Genomic DNA, 21,628 nt, shown 5'->3' on the forward strand with positions numbered 1-21,628 from the left:
GTAATAACGAGTACTTCTGCTGCTCTGAGTCTCTTTCATAAATATTACACAGCTTCAAAAACATTTCTCTTGAGTTCTCACAGTTGATAATATCATAGACTAACCAACACAAGTAGACTTCTCATCCCATTGTAAATTTTGAAGCACGTTTTTCGCAGGGCCGATTTACCGAATAGGCACGGTAGGCACGTGCCTAGGGCGCGAGGCAATTGGCTTTTTTGGGGGCGCCAAAAATTTGGAAATTAAAAAAAATTCGTGGTAGTATTTGCATGCTATCGCGGTAAACTTCTGATAACCCCTCGCGGCCATGTAGGCATCGTATTCGTCCCGCGTTTGCGGCAAGATTCTTACTATTTTCTGCAGTCAGGTTGTTCGGACATAAAATTGTCTTCCATGATCGAGGCAATATATGAACATATCCCGCGGTCGTGAGGAGATTATCATCGTCTACCGCAAATGAGGCAAAATTCTGATATTTCTTCGCGGTCGTGAGGACATTATCCTCGTCTTGCGCGATCGCGGTCAAATTCTGACCACCCCTCGCGGCCGTGGAGACATCTTATCGTCCCCCGCGGTCGTGTGGACATAGTAATCACCTCCCGCAATTGTGGCAAAATGGTAATCATCTCCCTCGATCTTGTGGAGATTATCATCCTCTTACGCAAATTAGGCAACATTATCATTATCATTATCATCGTCTTGCGCGATTGCGATAAAATTCTGATCACCCCTCGCGGCCGTGAAGACATTATTATATCGTCCCCGTCGGTCGTTTGGACATAGTAATCGCCTCCCGCGATTGTGGCGAAATGGTAATCATCTCCCGCGGACATATGGAGATAATCGTCTTCTGCGGATGAGGCAAAATTCTTATCTTTTCCTGCGGTCATTTGGACATTATCATCGTCTTGCGCGATCGCAGCATTATTGTATTCCGCGTTTCTGTAGACATCGTAATCGTTTCCCGCAGTTGTGAAGACATCGTTATCGTCTCCCGCGATTGCGGTAAAATGATAATAATTTCCTCCAGTCGTGTGGAGATCATCATCGTCTTCTACGAACGCGGCAAAATTCTTGCTGTTTCCCGCGGACGTGTGAACATTATCATCGTCTTCCGTGATCGCGGCAATATTCTGATCATCCCTCGTGGCCGTGTAGAAATTTTATTGTATCACCCGCGGTCCTGTAGATATCGTACGTATCCCGCAGTCATGAATCCATGGTAATCGTCTCCCGCGATTGCGGCAAAATTTTAATCATGTCCTGCAGTTTTGTGAAGATCATCATCGTCTTCCGCTGTCGCGGCAAAGTTCTTGCGGTTTCCCGCGGTCGTGTGGACATTATCATCATCTTCCGTGATTGTGGCAATATTCTGATCATCCGTTGCGGCTCTGTAGATACCATTATCGTCTTCTGCGATCGCGGAAAATTTTGATCATCCCTCGCGGCCGTGTGTAGACATATTATCGTCTCCCGCGGTCACGGAAACGTCACTGTTGTCATGCGCGATCACGGAAAATTGAAAACTCCAGGTAGAAATACAAAATTCACGGTTCAAAAATCTCCCCCATGATTCCCTGATTTCCCGGTCGGTGTACACCCTGTTATATATATATTGCAAAGGGGCGCTACTATTAGACGTGCCTAGGGCGCTGACAGGGTCAAAAACGGGCCTGGTTTTTCGTGTCTAGTTCATGTACGTGACACAAAGGCGCTAGTGTCGACGAAACTTTGTTTCTATTATTTTAGGGTTAATTTCTTGATTTGTGCTTTACTGTTTGGTTATATAACTAGGGGACAAGTTATTGTTTATGATTAGATCGTATTATTTGGTTAAACGAGGTTTTAAATGGCTGTAATAACGGGAAACAAATTGTAAACAAAACACGACCTCTACAGAAAACCGTACAGAACTAACAATAAAATTGGCTTCAGCTGTTCCATAAGGATGGGAAATCTACTAAGGGAGTATGTTTTATCTATGATAATATGTAACATCGGTCCCTTCTCAATAGAACTAACTATACACTTCTGAGCCTTGGCATCTCTTTTAATCCAATCAGCCTTCTTCTTTCCATCACCCATATCTTCAAGTTTCTCAGAACCATCAACAATACTCATCAAATCACTGGATTGAAATATTATTTTAATCTGAAATTTCCACAATGGAAAAGTTTCAACTCCTTTGAGTTTTTCTACGAAATCATCTTCTTTTACTGATGCCATTGTTAGTCTTACTTTTACTTTTTCACTCACCTTCACTACACTTTAACTCTTAGGGTTTTACTAGAAGATTACTTCTTGTTTTTACAGTTATGGTTGAATTAATGGATTTTTCTGGGCCCATAACACAACATTTTTACTCAAACATAACTTATTCAACAATTCTCATTACAATAAAAACAATCCTAACTATTTACACATGATCAGCTGTTACCAACATAAATTAAATTAAATACAGAACAAGTAACAGCAAACATATTATATAAAAATAAAATTACATTCAACAGGAGCTTGGGTCTAAATCCGTTACTTCTATTCGGGTCCGAGGCAAAATGTTGGCGTTTCTGAATGAGTGACTTTTACCGGCGTAAGGTTCTCAGCTTTACGCCCAACCCAAACCTGAAGGACCAGGGTATCCTTTTTAGTCTTGCTCCTACCTCACGAAGACCTGTCCGGCAAGGGAGGCCTTACCAGTAGCTACCCTGCCGCCGGTATAGCTCTCGAGGTTGTCAGAGCAAGCAAGCCCCACCGCCCCCGGCAAAGCAGGGAACATAAACAAAATAAAACAAAGTAGTTTGTGGACAATAAATAAATACTGGTAGGTCATAACATGAATTTTCTTTCACTTCCCTAACATTCAGCCAAACACAAAAATACGTTCTCTGCTGCTCCTAGGCCTAATGCACACCATCCGGTTAATTTAATAGTGTCCTTCATTGCATTTTAATTATGACTCATGATGTTTTTTGCCATATGATTTAGCACTTAAGGCCAATGGCTACAAAAATATTTACCAAAGCCTCCACAATTTACTCTGCAATTCGGTTTTAGAGTATGAATTTGCATTGTTTGATATAGACCTTTAAAAATTTAATGCAATCAGGTTTGTCTGTTTTAAATTTGGGACCAGCCAAATAAATTGTTATAAAAGAAACCATTTGTTAAATGTATTTATGCCAATTGTCCTTCAAAGTCATAACATAAAACAGAAAGCCTCCTTTAACAGAGCAAAATTAAAGACGCTTAAGAAATTCTAAGACTTTCTACTATAAATACTTAGCTATCCACAACCTAGAGGTTAGCGACTTGGACTTCAGTACGGGTTTGATTGGCAGCATATCTGCAAACATTTGATGAGTCGGTGGCTCAGTCGGTAGCGCAATGGACTTCGGGCCTGAGGCAACGATGTTGTGGGTCCAGATCCTGGTACCTGCCACCTGCCACTACTTTTTATCAGTACAGTTCACCCTTGTACTGTACCAGCTCACCCCTTTTTTCCTGGACACGTACCACACACAGGCCTCTGTAGCCCAAGTCGACTGGTAAAAAAAGGTTTAAAAAAAGATAAACATTATTTGCCATTCGATGCACGTCTCAATGGGTTATGCTGAAAACCCACTAACACAAGTAGGTAATTATCATGGTAAATAACAACACTGTATATGAGTTATGTAATAAATTTATTAGCTTTTATGTATCTTAATACAGAAGGCAAGGTAACAGTAACGATTAATCAAAACGTTTAAGTGAAGTGAGCAGATTTCTTATAAACACTAAAACACTCTACGACACATTTATGATATACACAATTTTCAGAATGTATTTACACTATATACAGGCTTTACATTGGTCATTGTCGTTTAATATCTTATACCTAGTTATTCGGTCTTGTTAAGATGGCACAGGGGGAATTAATCAATGGACGGTAAACAAAGAAACCTATAGTCAGAACTACTTAGCAGCCTACTTCATTATAGTAGATTTTAGCTAAGTCCCAAATTTACATTTGTTAAAGGTGTGAACATATTTTATGTCATAGTGGAGCAAAAACAGCTTTTTTCAGCTAAAAAGTTTTAAGTTACCTGGCTTCGTCAAGTGATCCTTCTTTAGTATTTCACTACTATAGTTTCGGACTTGAAAATAAGTCCATCTTCAGGCAAAAACGTCAATAGGTCTAACCAATTTGGTTAGATTCGTCGATACACTCAAAACACATACACGAACACGAAAAACACAAAAAACGAATATAATACTGTAAAAAACTGGCCAGTGTAATTAATCACGGGGGACACGTGTGGCGACGCCGGAAGATGAGTCGTTTTTTGTGTTTTTCGTGTTCGTGTATGTGTTTTGAGTGTATCGACGAATCTAACCAAATTGGTTAGATGACCTATTGACGTTTTTGCCTGAAGATGGACTTATTTTCAAGTCCGAAACTATAGTAGTGAAATACTAAAGAAGGATCACTTGACGAAGCCAGGTAACTTAAAACTTTTTAGCTTAAATGTAGTGATCCAGAGGCTACCTCACCATGAAATTAGAAGCTTTTTTCAATATATTCATTGCGTGTCACCATTAACTTTTACTGCCAAGGGAGTAAAAATTTATATTTTTTGATTAATTTAGCGTAAATTTTATGATTAGTGTTCTATTTTTTTGTTACAAACCCAGAGAATTATCTATTGTTTATAATTAAAGTGTTTTATTTAGTTAAACTAGTTTAGAAATAACACGGAAAAATACAAAAACACACCCTCTAAATAAACCTGGCAGAACTAACATTTGTCTACAGCTAATCCATAAGGATGATATACCGGGTGTTAAAAAAGTCTGGACACCTCCTAATAGCTATTTAACCAAATTTGGGTAGAAAATTCAAACTTTGCACAAAGTATAAAAACTACTGAACTATTGGAAGGATTACTATTTTTTACCTCCACCGGGGGACTGCCCATGAGGAGTAGGTACTAATATTTAACGTAAGCAGAGGTTGATATGCACATCGTTTTAAAAGGCTTGTTAACTGAAGTTCAGTGCCGGAAACCACGTTTCAAAAGGTTCACCTATTGCAAAATGGCAGCCATTTAAAGTTTCTATTGTTATTGGTGTTCAAACAAGTCAGGAAACCCCTTTATTTATTTCATTAATGAACGCAGAGCAATTTTTTATACATAGAATGTAGTTGTGCAGAGTTTGAATTTTCTAACCAATTTGGTTAAAAAGATTTTAAGAGGTGTCCAGTCTTTTTGAACACCCGGTATCTTAAAAGGGAGTATGTTTATTCTATTTCCTATGAAAGATGGCCAATTTCACTGAAAAGAATTACATTTCTGTAAACGTCATTTAAACAAGCAATAGAGGGAGTAAAAATTTGGGCTTGTTAGTGAGCAAAATACAACTCCGGTTGTTGACCAGTTCCTCTGGCATCAAGGAGGAAAGCACTAAACCTACATGTTGCATTTGCTCAAGAAACTTTTAGTTTACACTTTTGATAGTTTTCGCCAACGTAGACAATATTAGTCTTATTTTACTTGTAAGCTAGTTTGTTAGCGCTGACAAACAAACTGCCTACTGGAAGAGATGTTTTAAAAAATAAATTTAAACAGCCAATTTATCAAACATAAAATTAGTTGATAGGCTTAGGTTTACATTTTTATATTTTTTAACAGATATAGAATACAAAGAGTTATATACAATTGAGAAAATAAGTGAAATCACAAAACAAAATCAACATCTAATAATACTTCCTAAACAAAACATAGCAAAACAGATTTAAAAATGTATGGAGCTTTTGTATACCTATAAAAATAAGATTAAATGTTAATAAAATAAAATAATGGTAAACCCAACAAAAGAGTTCTAACAGATAAATTAAGGTTATACAATTTCTCTAATTTATAACTTTGTTAAAACTAATACTGTAGGCTACTTTAACTTGGAGCCTAATTTGCAATAACTTATCTTCACATTTAGACTTGCAATTTAATTTTACTTGGTAAAATATTATGCTGTAGGTTTATCATCAATATCTAATGTTCCACAATACGTTAATGTTTCAGACCAAATTTTGACAATACAGAAGCAGTCGATCAGAGCTATGTTAAAAATAAACAACGATGATTCAGCAAAATAACACTTTAAACATTTAAAAATCCTCACTATTAATGGTTAAATGTTCTTGACGGTTTTGTTTTACAATAAAAAAAATTTCAATCTGCCAATTAAAGTAAATAGGCTAATTATATCAACAATAGGCCTACACATAAGAAAAAGGATGTAATTGGAAATCATAAATGGAGGTGAAAAAAGACTCACAATGCAGGAATGCATTATGAAATTCATTCCTTAAAAAATTTAAAAAAGAAAAACCCAATATTTTTTTTAAATGTCTAACGGAATATTTAAGGAACCTGTCTTTATACTCTTTAGATGAGTTTGTAATATTACAGTTTTGTATTGGCCTACTTCAAACTAATTACAAATACAACCTTGATTAATGATATTTTACATTACAGAAACAATTGCACTTCATGAGTCAAAAACGCTATTGCCTACTCTTTACACGAAAGTCAACTTTAACATGGTACTTTTAACACGTTACAATACATTGTTTACATGGATTCTGGACCAATTTGTTCGTGTTATTTTAGTAGTAAACGCAAACCAAATCTTAAGCTTATTATAGTCATATATACAATACCAATTACGGTACGGTTCCATTTTAGATCTTGAGGTTTTCATTATTCTGTGTACATCTTATTAACACGAGGATTCTGCTTATGTTTCGGAGCTGCAACAAAAAAAGGAACAAATGTAGTTAAAATTATAAAATTGAGGTTAACAATCACGTCAAGAAATGTACTTGAAGTCTAGCTGTAACTTTTATGCACCTTCAAGCCTTTTTACAGTAGACTCCCTCTTATCCGGATACCTTTTAACCGGGCATCGGTTTAACCGGACTACACTCGGCAGAAATGACATCTCTTTAACCGGACTACACTCAGCAGAAATGACATTTCTTTAACCGGACAATTTTTATCAGCACATTGGTTTAACCGGAGTAGATCGGCAGGAAGTGGGCGGGACTGAAACGACCGTTCTCGTGGGGAAGATTTGAGACCAGTAATCACTAATCACGTGTCTAAATACAATGCTCTCCTAAATTTAAGACGAATACTGTATAGGCCTACAGTATGCCATTAAACAGTCCGTTTTAACGAGTTTTTGGGGACGTCGGTTTAACCGGAAAAACAGTTTATTAGCTTCACCTTTTTTTGGCTAGGCTAATCAAGGTTTTTTTTGTCATAGGACGCTTGGCACGAGCCCGGAATTGTTTTTCACATTAGGCCTACTTCAGGCTAGACCTAGGGGTTACGGAATTATCACTTAGATAAAATCCATAGGTGATTTGGTGGGATTTGAACCTGGGACCCCTCAGGATCCGGAGTCCTGCTCTCTAACCACTAGACCAGCTCGCTCCCTAAGGTTAATCAAGATGTTACTGATGTACTTTATAAGGGGCAACTGTAGAACTAGGCTAACTTAAGTTAGTGGCCTAAAGATCCAGAATATTCAGAAATCTAAAGCTTTATTTTTAGATAAAACCAATTAAATATACCTTCCAGAAGGCATAACCCTGTGCCCACCAAATTATAATACTTCAGTGTTGTTACTTCCGGTACGGTAGCCTTAGATCACAGGTCACAATGAAAACAGCATAACTTACCTGAATTAACCACTTGTTGCTGGTTTGTAGACTCGGGTGATATCATTTAACAACTGAAGATACCCATCCTGAGCTTCATTCAGTATCCTTCTATACATGAATTCCCCGATGAATCCGTCAAACAAAGCTTTACTCCTTCTGGCTGCAGGGAATTGCCGTTTGATCATGGTCCATATGCCTTCAGTTGTGTTGCCCACACCTCCATTTTCCATGTCCCTGAAAGTGATGTCATGATGCACAGAAATGTGTTGGTGTACATCCTGCTCAATGGTACCGTCCTTCCAAATGTCACTGTAAATAATCGAACCTGGCAGGACGTACTGTTTCAGTATCTTCACGATGGTTTTGGGAGATCTGTCACTTACAGTCACTAAGAAACAACTAGTTGTGTCTTTTTCCAGTCCACAAAAAATCCATTGGTTTACAACCCTGTTATCTTCCCCATGGTTTCGTTTCCAAAACTTACTTTCATACAGCTCAATCTTAATCCCATGTCCACCAATCGGAGTGCTGCGGCTTAAGAGGATATCAACACAAGCACCTTTACAGAAATTATACCAATCCAGGATTATACGAGCAGAACTAGTTTGAAGTTCATATTGCACTGTTCTGTGAGGGTATTCTCTATACCAATAGTAAGTCAATAGGAGAACATCTTGAAGAGAAAAGCTAGAATGCTCAAACCATGAACCTCTCCGGATTGAGCGTTTCACAGTATGCCTTGATCCCTCCATTGTAGAACATTTCCACACAAGCCTATCACTTGTGGTTTTATCTTCAGTTAAAGCCATAGGCTTCTTACAATTAACACACTCATAATGGGAAGCAATTAACTTTTGATCTTGTAACCATTTTATAAACTCATGCCTAGGTTTATCACAGATATCAAATATCATAAAAATAATAGTTGGATGATCACCTTGGAATCTGCAATGACTCCAGAATGTCATTTTCACAACATAACTTGTACAAAAAGGATTAAAAATAATACTTATCTTAATTGCATTATCTAGAGCTTATGGTGGAAAGCTTAAATTAAGTTAGGTTAAAAATGAAAATACATTTCAATGCGCGACGCAAGACCTAGGGCTGCCAAACGGAAACATAGTCCTGTAAATGAAAAATCACATTAGTGTCAAAGGCAGCAGTGAGAATCGTTAACGACAGCATTGATTATACACTCCAACAGTCACTGATCCATATTAAATCCAGTTTGTTATTTAGTCTATTTACCACATAAATTTACTTGCATTTATTGTTTATTCAATTAATCGTATGGGAAAACAAACAAAATGTATATTACCATGGACTAGCTAAGACAAGTATACTTATCTTATTGTAAAATCAGAAGCTTGCTTTAATGTTGTTTGGTTCTTTTTGGTGGAATTAAACACTTATAAAAGTCAAACTCAAAGTCCTTTACTAAGCCAGATTAACAATAAATTGTTTTAATACTTTTTATTATACTTTTCGCTGAAATGGCGACAATACAAAGTAGGTATTTTAAGCCAAGTATGAATGGAGATGAGTGTAGGATGAGTGGTGCGATCTTGAAGTCTTGTTAGTGACTATAAGGCCGACATATTCCTTAGACACAGCTGTTAATAGCCCATACAGCTAATGGCAACTAAGGGACCTACAGTTTATAGTGGAATCCGAACCACATTTTTGCCTTGGTATATACGAATTGGTCTAATTCGGGGTAGTCCTGCGGATAGTCGTAATACTTGCTGTTCAAGTGAGTTCTCATACTTGAAGAACTCAGTAGTTGAGTAGAATGGGTTCTCCAATAAAAATTGTTTAATTTTATTTGTGATCACTTTTGTGTCAAGTTCTGTTATTTTATCAGGCAGAGCATTGTACTGTACATCCTGACAGCTATTGCAGGGAAACTATCTCTCGTCATAGTTAGTCTATAGCGATCTGTATTTTATTTACATGCACCTCGGACATTATGGTCATGCATATGATGCATGTCACCTCTTGTTTCATGAGAGTTCAAATTTCTTTTGACGTAAATAGAAAGCAATTATAGGTGAACTGATTGAAAATGGTAAAAACATTCAGCATTTTGAAAAGATGTCTGCAATGTTCCCGTCTTTCGCTGCTTGTAAATATTTTTAGGGCTTGTTTTTGCAGTTTGAGAATCTTAGTACAGATCATCTTAATGACCAGATAATTCATTTTGCTCAATAGTATGTCATGGTTCACGAGGTCAAATGCTTTGCTAAAATCAAAGAACATCCTTGCTACTTGCTGACGTGAATCCATATCCCTTCCCTTACCACTCTGTTTATGTATGAGACACGTATGAGACCAGGCATATGGCACTGATTGTCTATCTGTTTTTTCACAAACCCGTGCTGGTTTTCATATATTTTTTTATTTGTAAGTTTTATGATATTTGTATAATTAATGATGCAACCTATCCAGAAATGGTCAACGGTCAAGAGGATGGTAATTATAGAATGTTTTGGGACTCTAGGAAACTAATTTCTTACGAAATATAACAAAGGTTCATCAATCGTTGAAATATAACAACATACAAGAACACACACATTGGGCTAGCTGAAAGGCTGCCAAGAAGATGAAGAAGGAGAAATTTTGACGACTCCCCGATCTGAGCACTGTGGCGAAGAAAGAAGAGGTAAAAGGTAAAAGGTTCTCGAAACAAAACGTCATTAAGAACCCAAAGTTAGTAGGTAAATCCCTAGTCTACAAAATAATCAACGGTACAAGTGTTTTGGAATATTTGCTCTTTTGCTGTTTAATAAATCGAGTTTCATTGGTCAAGCTAAATTCTGTCCTGCCATTATCTTTTCCTTTTGCCTTTATTTTTTTGTGTTTCTGTTCTGTTGCTGTTGCTCACGGAAGGTATGTACCAAACGATGTACTATTCTTTAAAACCAGTTTAATAAGTATTCTCTTTGTTAAAACTATTATTGGGACTCTTAGTAAAATATTAAAGACATTTCTTTTTTGTATAAATTCAGTTAATATTCAACGTTTATAGTTATCTTTGGAGTTAACAATAACCAACTTTCAGCCAAAGTAAAATCTTCCCAAGGACCAACTTTACAAATTAAGATAAAACTAAAAGTATGCCTACAGTACCTATAATATTTCAATTATCAGCCACTCTTAGGTATTATCTATTATTATTTATCTTCTTGTAAGTTTAGTTCGTGTGATATTCTCGGAGCTTTCTGCTCGCGAAGGGTAGGCCTATTGTAAGTTAAGTGAGCTTCCAGCTTCCACTTCTAGGCCTAAGCCTAGACACTTTTACAGATTTTGATTAGCTGTAGCCTAGGCCTAGTGTCAAATTCCAATAATCCAATATAGCCTTTTGTTTAAATTTTCATAAATGAATGATGTCGTTTATATACTTAGGCCTAAGTTACTTATTTGTTCTGGGCTACCATCTGTTTTTATCATAAGTTAGTCCTCTGGAATAGACTAGTCCTATCTATTTAGGCCATTAGGCTTAGCAAATTTAGTAGTCTAGTATTTTGCTAGTGTAAGATTTTTAGGATTTTGGTGCCTGCCTATTATAGCTCAATAACTTGATAATGCCTTTTTTGGCCTAAACTAGGCCTAGCCTATTCAATCAAAATAATAAATACAAATTTGCAACGAATTTACATTTATCACTGGCAATCTAGGCCAATCTTAACTTCTAAAATTAAAATACATAAACAATGGTGCTGGTGCTTCAATCAAACAGAGATTAAGTTAATGACATTCCCCTATAAAAACTAAATTCAGTTATAGGGAAGTTGCAGTTGTAATAGAGCCTAGGATTCAGACATGTTAGGCCTACTTAAGTTACACAGAGCTGTAAGTTAGGCCTAAGTTTATGTGTTTCATAAAAACTTAATTTTATTGTTCTTAGATAGCCTAGCATAGGCCGTACCCTAGGCTGAAAAGTGTTCTGACTTCGTATTCCCCTTTGGACAATTTTCCTAAGGTCAAAGACCTGTTGCAACGAAATACCCCATTAGCCTATATAGCAAACGTGCAAACAAAGTGAATTTCTTCTTAAAGAATTTGATTTAACACTCCGGGTGTTATGTGTTGCTGTAGCGACACACAAACATCGTTTACTTTGAAGGCTCTGGGACTGTCTGATTCGGTTTGTACTAGATCGATATTGGTATCATTGGTATCGTCAGCTGTAGCGACACACAAACATCGTTTACTGTGAAGGCTCTGGGACTGGCTGAATCGGTTTGTACTAGATCGATATTGGTATCATTGGTATCGTCAGATTCTATGCTTTCTCTCGATGTCTGTTTCTAGACCTTTATCAATTTCCTGCCGATCTACTTATTGTACTTACAGCTGACAGACGAAGTGCGTTTGTAAGCAACTTGGTTAACCTTCACATCGGTCACTGAGGGTTTGTTTTGTTAAAATTGTTGTTTTTCAGTGATAAAAATGGACAGCAGTGATAAGCCTACACGTTGTGCTTTCGAGAAGAATATTTAGGTGATGTTGAAGGGCAGGTTGATGATCCTGGAGAAGTAGGTAGTGACATTGATGTAAATTATCCTTTGGATTCCGAGCTATCGTTGCTAGACCTTTTGTCAGGGCCCGATCATTCAGGGTTCAGGGGCCGATTAATTTTTTGCCACTAGACTTCAGCTTATTCTGACAACTGATAGTGAGTTCGGCTCCTCCTTGTGAGTGCAAATTTGTGGTAAAAATACGTAACGAGTTAAGTCGGTCAACTCTTGTCCCAGAGTGAGTCGGTTGATTTATTTTCTTCTGGCCAATGGGGTGTAAGTTTTGCGAGTCAGACTCGTTTCCAGCCAATTCACTTTTTTTTGTGATTAAGTTATAGTTGGCTAGTGTATTGAGTTCATATCTCATATGTTTGGCTTTCTCCACATAAGTTAAGTGGAGCGAAAGTAAGTTAAGGCTTAAGTTGCTTCTGTTCTGATTTAAGGTTTAACTCGTAAAATACTTGTTTAGTTATACTCAAGTTGAAAACCTACTGCATCGAGTCTGTAATCAACTTGAGTTGACTTGACTTGTCACAATAAGTTACTAAGGCCTAGTTTTCATAAAACAATTCATAGGCGTAATTCTATGAAACTAATATTACAAACCTTAGTTTATTGGCCCATTGAGGGCATAATTTTCTTATTAAACATTTAATTTTTTAAATTTTTTGCTTTCAGGTAGCAGCAACAATTGGTTTAAATCCAATTACTGAGAACCAAAAGAAACACTAACACCATTTAAGCGCTCTCTCACAACTTTACCAGCACAAGTTTTCAAAAGACAACACCCGTACGTAACAAAGCCTACAACAAGGAAAACATGGCTGACTTCTTGGACTCTGAAGCTGAGGAGAGTGATGTAAGAAAAACTTAAAATACCTTATCTTAATTTAAGCTTCTAGGTTTTTTTAACTTAGTAGCCTAATGTAAGTCCAGGGTAAATGCACAGGATGATGCCCAATGTTCAGGCATCTAAAATTTAGGTTACCTATTTATTTACAATTTAATTACCTAGGGTCTATTTAATATAAACACTCTTACTTGTTTTGCCTTGTAACAAGCCTAATTTTTTGCCTAGGTACCGGTATTGTAAGTAGTGTCTACTAAGTTACCAAAGATTTATTTATGAACACTATGTTTTTAAGTCAATTAAATGAAAATAAGAAAGATATTGGGTTTTATCTTGAAATCCTTAGGCTACTTTTCCTGTACAGTAGTCACAGCAAGTCTGAGCACGCGGCCGTGCTAGGGCGGGGGGTGTAGAGGGGAGTGTTTATTGCTCATTCCAAAAACATCTGGCCCACACGGCTCTCTGGGGTCAGCGAGGCTGTGGGGGTGAGCGAGCCGTTACTCTCAGCACGGCTAGTACACAAGGGTCCGCGTGCCCAGACTAACTGCGACTACTGTACTGTACTATCATTTGTCGGGGTTTTTAATAAGTTTTAGGTAAGTAAAACGCTCATTGAGGCCTTATGTTTTTGTTCTTTTGTGGGTTTAAAATTATAATTATCAATTGTCAGTAATTGCATAAAATTAACTTAAAGTTTAACCATACAACATTAGGCCATTGGGCTATTTAACCATAAACCAGAGCTACCAGCCACAGCTAAATGGCTGCTAGTGCCTAGACCAGATCAGTGCTACCATTGTTACCTAATTTAAAGAAAAACTCAACATCAACAAATTCAAATACAGTAGTGTTTTGACACCATTTGACAGCACAAGTTTAGCACGTAAACTTAAAATGACCAGTAGGATGTACAAAATATCTAAACTGTACATGGCAGTTCACTTTTGACATAACTTACCGTACTAACTTTCAGAGATAGTTTTTAACAATGTGATGCATATTTCAGGATGAGGAGGAGATGGAACCGCACGAGAAGAAGAAACTGAAGAAACTCAAGGCCATGGAAAGTGACGACGATGAGGATGAAGGTACAATAAATATTTCAACATAGCCTATTGTTGGCCATTAAATGTTGAGCTTGTTAAAAAATGTAGCTTACAAACATGAAACTATTTAAGAATTATTTACCATCTAAGTTAAATTATTCTTCATTCTTTTAACTTTGAAAAAAGTAATATCCAAACTAGTTTTTACTGCAGTCTTTACTACTAGTCATTAGAGTCTTGTCCTGTCTCGTCACTGTTGGTTGTTAACTGATCAGACTTGGATGTTTTTGTCAATCGACCCGATCTGTCAGTAGACCATTTTCATAACTGTCCAAGCTTTTTTGTCCTATCTGGTGACCTGGCATTCTACATTCAGCAACTTAGATGCTTGATCAATTAAAATTGAATTAGCCAAGCAAATTAAAGTGATTTAAGATAAGCCCTATCAAGAGTTTTGAATCATCAAGAGGTTTTGATCTACCCGGAGAAAAAGAAACCCAAATTACAAAGAGCTATTTTTTGTTAAGTCTTACCCTAGTAGTTCACTTTAGCTTTTAGCTTTAGAGTTACCTATTTAAATTTACAAATATCACTGTGTTACTGTCTTGTTAGGCTTTAAAAATAAGTTTGAATCAACGTTTGACAACTTTGAAAAGACAATTTAATCATTAAGTCTGGTTATAAAATACACTTGAATAGAAATATATCTTGTTCAACTTTTTAGATGACGATGAAAAGCTGCGGGAAGAATTGAAAGATCTTATTGATGACAATCCAATAGAGGAAGACGAAAGTGGAGAAGATTCAGATGCATCGGGGGGATCTAAAAAACGGAAAAAAAGTGATGATGAAGATTTTGATGATCGGTTAGAGGATGAAGATTACGACCTTTTAGAAGAAAACTTGGGGAGAAAAATTGAGCGCAAAGTAAGTACAGTTCCTATAATTTTTTAAGATTTGAATAAAAAAAAATTTAATCTGTTGATTACCTTACCCTATTACAGGTTTTGTAGAACTGTCTTGTATTTTCAGATTTGTGTAGACCTTTCCATGATCCAGTAAATATTTAGCCTAGATATTTGTTCACCCCCCCTCCCTCTTATAGTGTGACTAATTTATGTCAGCTGTTAATTCTGGAAATATTACACTAAAACAATTCTTATGACGTTTTAATAATCTCTATAAATTTATTGATGGCCTAAGTAAAAGATATTTTACAAAGCTTGGTGACATTTTTGAATTTACTGATTTAGTTAATTCTTGGTTTCAGTTTAAACTAAAACTTGATTGATTATTTATCACTTACACAAATAGTTAACTGTTGTGTTTATTTGTATCAGTTTATTTTGGATACACTTGGCTTAGGAATATAAGTAAGATGGATACACAACTAATTTACCTAAGAAAAGAGTTCCCTTGGTAGAAAACACAACTTTTTTTGTGCTTCTAATTACCTGGAACTTTTTTCTAAGTTAATTTGTATTTGTAGCAGTGTTCCATTATTTTGATCTAAGTAAGGGATTTTTGTACGTAATGCGCTTATGGAACGATAACAGAGGAAGATTATACCCTAGATTATTTTCTGTACGATTTATATTTTTGTTGTCAGTGAAATGCAAATATAAAGTTATTAAAAGTAATAAGCATAAAAAAGCATAAGTTTTTTAGTTAAGAGGGACTAACTTAAATCATTTTTCATGTTCAAGAAGGTGTTCATGTCAACAATGTTTCAAGAATTGTAGGCTTTAGTTGGTTATCCCAAGAACAGTTTTATGCTGCGATACGATTTAAGACATACTTTAAGTATTTTACCGACTTCTTACTGCACACTCTTTCATCATAAACATTAAATGATTATTTTACAGAAAAGATTCAAAAGACTGAAAAGAATCGAAGATGACGACTCGGGCAATGAAGAACAAGAAGGAGACGAGGGCGAAGACAGAGAAGCAATCGCCAACCAACTGTTTGAAGGCGGCTCAGACCACGTGAGTGAAAGTCGTCATTTTGATCTTTTACAAGTTTTTATTTTACCTCTAACTAAAAAGTGTGCTGTGTTATTTTTTCATCTAAATGTACATTTTTTTGAATATTGATGGTTGTTTAAGTTGCTAAAAAGTTGATTATTAGTTTCCAAACATCATTTCTCATCATTTTTGTTTTGTAAGCTATATAATGGTTAAGGCTCGTTCAAACTGCCGTGGTATGCGGTACGAGTAAAGAACAATGTTATTAAATGGGAGTGCCCACACTAGCACGGTATACCGGCACCGGCGTGGTACAATTTACCCTCGTACCGCCAAAAAGCTGCATGCTCTATTTTTGCTGCGCGGTATTTCAGGGATGCGCATATTCTCAGTGCTGTACGTAAATTCTTACAACATATTTTTTAATAGCTACGCCCAGTACCAAGTACACTGTACCACACCAGTGTGGGCACCCTACCATACAGCTACTGGGGTATCTGTCAAAGTAGTATAAATAAATACCCATACCGCGGACTGCGTACTGCGGCAGTTTGGGCAGGCCTTTATATTAGTAAGCGATCCCTTTAAAAAATTAATTAGCCTAGCCTAGTTAAAATGCTCATCTACACACAGCTTTAAAACTTCCAATATCAAGATCAAGATTATTTTTTATTTTACATTAAATAGAAATTAGATTTGGTCCACTACCTATTCATTTAAAAGCCTACATTCAATAGTTTTTTTACACAGTATGTACAAATTGTGATACTACCATTGAAAATTATATGTCTGACCAGTGAATTTGTTACTCATTTGAAACATTTTTGATCTGTACATAGTAGCTTATGTGTTTTGTCTGATTTTGCTATCATCAAGGGTTCTGCAATCACAGTAGTTAGTAGAGTAAAGAACTAACTCATGTTTTCAACTCACATGTTTTGTATATGCTTACATTGTTGTAGACCTCACTTCTTGTTTAAACATGTTGTTGAGTGAAAATTATAAATTGACGTTAGGTATATAGGAGACAAAGGAACAATCAGGTTGCCTTAAAAATTGTAGACATTCAATTCAGCTTTTCATTTTTTTGTGTGTTGCTTTTGTGAAGTGGGATGCATACAATTTTCAAGGTAAGTCTGGTTATCCAGTCCTTTGTCTCCTTAATTCTCAGGTACAGTTAGGTCTAGCCCTTTCCAATTGAACCAAATCAATGTAATTAATTAACATGTTAGTAGGCCTGCCTACTGGTTGCCTTGTAACTCCAACTATCCAAATTAATTGGGACTGTGCCACATCGGATGATGAAAAATGTTGATACTTGCATTTTTATCCAAATTTTGAGTAGGCCTATTTTATAAAAAATATCTTTGAGCACCAAGTGAAAAATTACGCTCGAGCTAAGCTTTTGCTAAAAGAATGCGTGGATGATAACGTGACTGCGGGAGACAATAATAATAACCCATGCTGCAGCAAACCTGCAGACTAAGCGAATTTCCTTTTGCCTGAATTGATTTTAAATTAAATCCATTTAAATAACATTAGGTTTAACAAGTGCTTAGGTTTGCTGCCACAAGAGAGGCTATAATAAAGTGTGTTTTTAGTAAAATATTAGTAGCTTAGTATAAAATAAATACATTTGCCAACTTTGATCGAAATATTTCCATAAACAAGCAAACTGCAACATTTTACAATATTCTCCGTAACCAATAACCGTAAAAAAACACTTTGGTACAATAAATCTTTGTTATTAAGCTCTTTAAAATGATTTAGAGAGAAATTGGAAAATTTTGTGTTTTGAGGGTCAAAAATAAGAAAAACCAATTTTTACTCCATAAAACTTCCTGTAAAATCCTGTTCCAATGGTCCAATCATGCTGGTTCCCAAACTCATTAAAGTTTATCGGCCGCATTAAGCATTTAAACCAAATTTCATCAAAATCGGACAAAAACTACTTAAGTTCACGGACCAATATATATACAAATTTGAGCAAATGGTGTTTTTGGCCTCTGGGGACGTCTAAATGAAAAAGTTAATCGGTCCTGGGCCTACTCTTACCGTGCCACCTGCGATAGCTACTTCCCTATAGGGAAATTCGCTAATACAAAAGACCACGGAAAATTTTCAAGATTTTGTCTCAATCATAGAAGATAATAATGATATTCACGCAACCATGGAAGATGATGATGTTTCCGTGTTTCCGGGGGACAATGAAGAGGTCTACAGGACTCCAGGATATGCTCAGGATTTTTCTGCGATCACGGCTTCTGCCTTCTTAACATCGATTCCTTGCTATTTTGCGCATCTTATAACTGTAGTTTTGGGCTTTTAAATTCTTTCTATTAACAAATAGGAGAATTGACAATTTGGATAGTTGGAGTTTGGATTGATAATTTGGAGTTCTATTGTACCATAAAAAAATGGGCCAATTACGTTTTAAATCAAAATGAGAAATTAGAAAATATATTGCAGAACCCTCTACCATTGCTTCTCACTTGTAGTGTTTTGATGTGTTGTGTTGTTAATGCTTTGTGTTTGTTTGCTGCCTTGCTGCGTCCTCCCCGGTACATTAGGAGATGGAGGAAAGGGTACGTTGCCTACATATCATAAACCTTATATCCCAGTGCTTAGTTGTACAGCTGATTTTGTAAATATGTGTCAAGTAAAAAGGTTTTGGAAAGAAAATGCTGCCGAATTAAAAGTGTGTGTACTCATATTATTCACTCATCTTGATTTTAAATTGAATTGCACATTGCTTGTTGTTTAACCATTTAGCATATTTTCATCTTAGCTATCTTCAATTAGTTGACAGTTCAATAAGTAGCTTGTATTGTCTTCATTTTTTCATTTGAAAACATTCCCTCACCATTTACAAACAATTTAATCTGGTTACAATTCAACTTAATTTTTAATGTTATTTAATTGCCCTGAAATATGGTTTTCTATTGTTAAGAGGAGCTCCAGGTCAGCTACCATTGCTTGTAATTTTACCAAGTTGTAATTGTTGTTTGTTTAAACTCTCAAACAATTGTAATCAAGTTTATTTTTAATCAGCTACCAATAATTACTTAAATATATACTTATTCAGGAAAATATTTGTAAATAAAGTATGAAAGACTTTCAGAAGCTTATAAAGAACTGTAGAGTGAAAAAAGTATTAACAATTCTTTTGGTAGGATGATGATCATGAATCCGAGCGGATCCATCGGTCCGAAGCTGATCTCGATATGGAAGGTGAGGAAGAAGAATCAGATGCAGACGACTTTATTGTTGACGACGACGGCCGGCCCATAGCAGACAAACGCAAGAAGAGAAAGCCCATCTTCAGTGATGCGTGAGTTTAAATAGTCTCAATTAAGATCGGTTATGAATATTTTATACTTGTTCGTAATATATTTTGATTTTATAGCTAGAGTAACACAATTGAAACATGAACATAGCTCTTAACTATTTTCCTTAAGTGTTTTAACCGAAGGGAAAAGTGGACACTGCAAATTTTGCCCTAAAATAAAAGGATAATTTCAGGGAATTGCAAAACATAACATGACACACATATCAAAACATGCTTTAGATTTAAAAATAGAAATAGCAGTCTACTTATTGTATGAAAAGTCAAGTTTTAGCTAAACCCATTGAATTAGTCATACTCTGCTCTAGGCATAACAATATTCACTTTACAAATGACCAATTTGTAAATCGTAGCAATCTTCTGATTCTTGAATATGAGAAAAAAAAATATTAATAAAATTCTACTGAGGTCAAAATAGATTAGAGGAACAAACCACGTTTAAAAATATATTGTTCATGCCTGAATCTACAGATTTATGATTTTCTTGTGATTTCAGCGCTTTGCAAGAGGCTCAAGATATCTTTGGTGTTGACTTTGACTACGACGAGTTTGACAAATACGGTGATGAGGATTATGATGAAGAAGATGACGAAGAAGACGAGTACGTGGACGAAGATGAAGACATTGAAAGAAGGTTAGCTGGATAATTAAGCTCTCAAATTACTTTATTCCTCAGATTTATAACAAACCACGTTAAAAAAATATAATAACTAAACCCATTTTGTCAGTAAATTAGGCTACCTGATTTTTCACATTTTTGTTGTTAGCGCAACTGGAAAACTGGGAATAGTATGTGAATTTTTACAAAAGAGAAAAATGCTGTGAATTTTGGAAACAACTAAAGTAGCGGCTGTCTATAATGTAAATTTGACCTTACAGGAGAAAACCAAAGAAGGCAGCGAAGAAAAAACCAACAAGAAAATCAATATTTGAGATATACGAGCCCAGTGAACTCAAGAGAGGTCACTTCACCGATTTGGATAATGAGGTGTGTATGATTCAGATTTTGCGATAGTAGATGGTACTATTTATTTATTATTATTTTATGGCCAGCATTGGACCACGTAAGTCAATATAATGGTTAGATTCTTTTTAAATTCTGTCTCTTCTTCTTGTCCGCCCAATACTTCTTCATTCTTTCCGACCGTTGTTTTCTTTCTTCTTCCAAAACCACTCTTCCTTGTCTCTGATTGTTTGCTCCTATTGGCAGGATGATATTTTTGTCTTTGAGTACTGCAAGCGCCTCTGACTTATTTTCCAAATCTGCTAATGATATTTTCAACCTTCTCATGCCCTCCTTAATCTCTGTAATCCACCTAAAGTCACTCTTGCTATTCCACAACTTGTCAATTATTTTCTTGCTTATTCTATTTTCCGGTGTCCTTAAAAGGTGTCCTTAAAAGATGGTACTATATTACACAGATACAGCATCAAAAATCCATAATCTCCAATAATGTAACAAGGTCCTGAATCACTGAGAAACGTTTGTTGAACTTTTTTGTCTGTTACTAAATTATTGTTTTCAATTGCATTCAAGTTATCAAGCAGTTGCATTCAAGTTGATAATGATACAAAAAATCTATTTGAAAATCTGTTATGACGACTGTCACTAAACCGTGAATTTCAGTTTCAAGTTAAATGGGACGATGTTGATGCATTGCTCTGTGTGTTTTGTAGATACGTAACACGGATGTCCCCGAGAGGATGCAACTGAGAGAGTTCCCAGTCACTCCGACAGCCGAGGGCTCAGACGAACTGGACAAGGAGGCCGAGTGGATATACAAACAAGCTTTCTGTAAAACTACCATCTCCAGTCAGGTATGTTGACAGTGTTTACAACATATATACAACAAATTCCTTTTTAAGCGCACTGTGTTAAACCATAACCCAGCTTGACCGAATCATGTTAATGAAATTCAAATCGGTTGCAGAATTAGCTAGGCTACGGGAATCGTCCATGTGACGTGAGTAGCTGATCAACGGAGTGTATTAGAGCAGACGACAATGCCGTATAAAATGATGTAAAAACGTCTGGCAGCAGATGTGTTTGAACCGAAATAGCTCTTGAATGTCAACCATAGACTACAATATAGGATACAATATAATATAGGAATGCCAATTGGCTAGTAAGTTTTTTTTTGTAGATTTCCTCTTCAACCTACTCTATGAACAAGTTTTACTCCAG

At 36.0% G+C, this 21,628-nt stretch overlaps 2 protein-coding genes across 6 annotated transcripts in view; one reads left to right on the plus strand and one right to left on the minus strand.

The window, feature by feature from the left end:
- Positions 1-5,793: 5,793 nt before the first annotated feature.
- Positions 5,794-8,743, minus strand: LOC128983396 (uncharacterized). The gene is made up of 2 exons (XM_054402673.1): positions 7,730-8,743; positions 5,794-6,793 (listed from the first exon to the last, which is right to left on the minus strand). The coding sequence occupies exon 1, from the start codon at positions 8,677-8,679 to the stop codon at positions 7,735-7,737; it is 945 nt and encodes a 314-aa protein (XP_054258648.1). The 5' UTR covers positions 8,680-8,743; the 3' UTR covers positions 5,794-6,793; positions 7,730-7,734.
- Positions 8,744-10,578: 1,835 nt separating this feature from the next.
- LOC128992722 (transcription elongation factor SPT6-like) overlaps positions 10,579-21,628 on the plus strand; it is a 40,923-nt gene continuing 29,873 nt past the window's right edge. The window contains exons 1-10 of one of the 5 annotated variants that reach the window (XM_054416456.1): positions 10,579-10,603; positions 12,913-13,093; positions 14,091-14,172; positions 14,855-15,057; positions 15,996-16,118; positions 18,668-18,682; positions 19,271-19,428; positions 19,940-20,077; positions 20,323-20,431; positions 21,121-21,261. In XM_054416456.1, coding sequence (XP_054272431.1) covers positions 13,055-13,093; positions 14,091-14,172; positions 14,855-15,057; positions 15,996-16,118; positions 18,668-18,682; positions 19,271-19,428; positions 19,940-20,077; positions 20,323-20,431; positions 21,121-21,261 — 1,008 coding nt within the window. In that variant the 5' untranslated portion in view covers positions 10,579-10,603; positions 12,913-13,054. Of the gene's footprint in view, positions 10,604-10,759; positions 10,829-12,912; positions 13,094-14,090; positions 14,173-14,854; positions 15,058-15,995; positions 16,119-18,667; positions 18,683-19,270; positions 19,429-19,939; positions 20,078-20,322; positions 20,432-21,120; positions 21,262-21,628 lie in introns of those variants that run through there. The other 4 variants (XM_054416464.1, XM_054416448.1, XM_054416479.1 and 1 more) reach the window with 4 other exon arrangements.

This window comes from Macrosteles quadrilineatus, unplaced genomic scaffold, assembly GCF_028750875.1.
Source record: "Macrosteles quadrilineatus isolate MER2022 unplaced genomic scaffold, UCM_ALF_1.0 Scaffold_1__1_contigs__length_201487025, whole genome shotgun sequence".
In the NCBI taxonomy this organism is placed as follows: domain Eukaryota; kingdom Metazoa; phylum Arthropoda; class Insecta; order Hemiptera; family Cicadellidae; genus Macrosteles; species Macrosteles quadrilineatus.

Bases quoted from the DNA above. Each gene is read 5' to 3' on its own strand.
- LOC128983396 (XM_054402673.1), bottom strand. From the start codon at position 8,679: ATGACATTCTGGAGTCATTGCAGATTCCAAGGTGATCATCCAACTATT.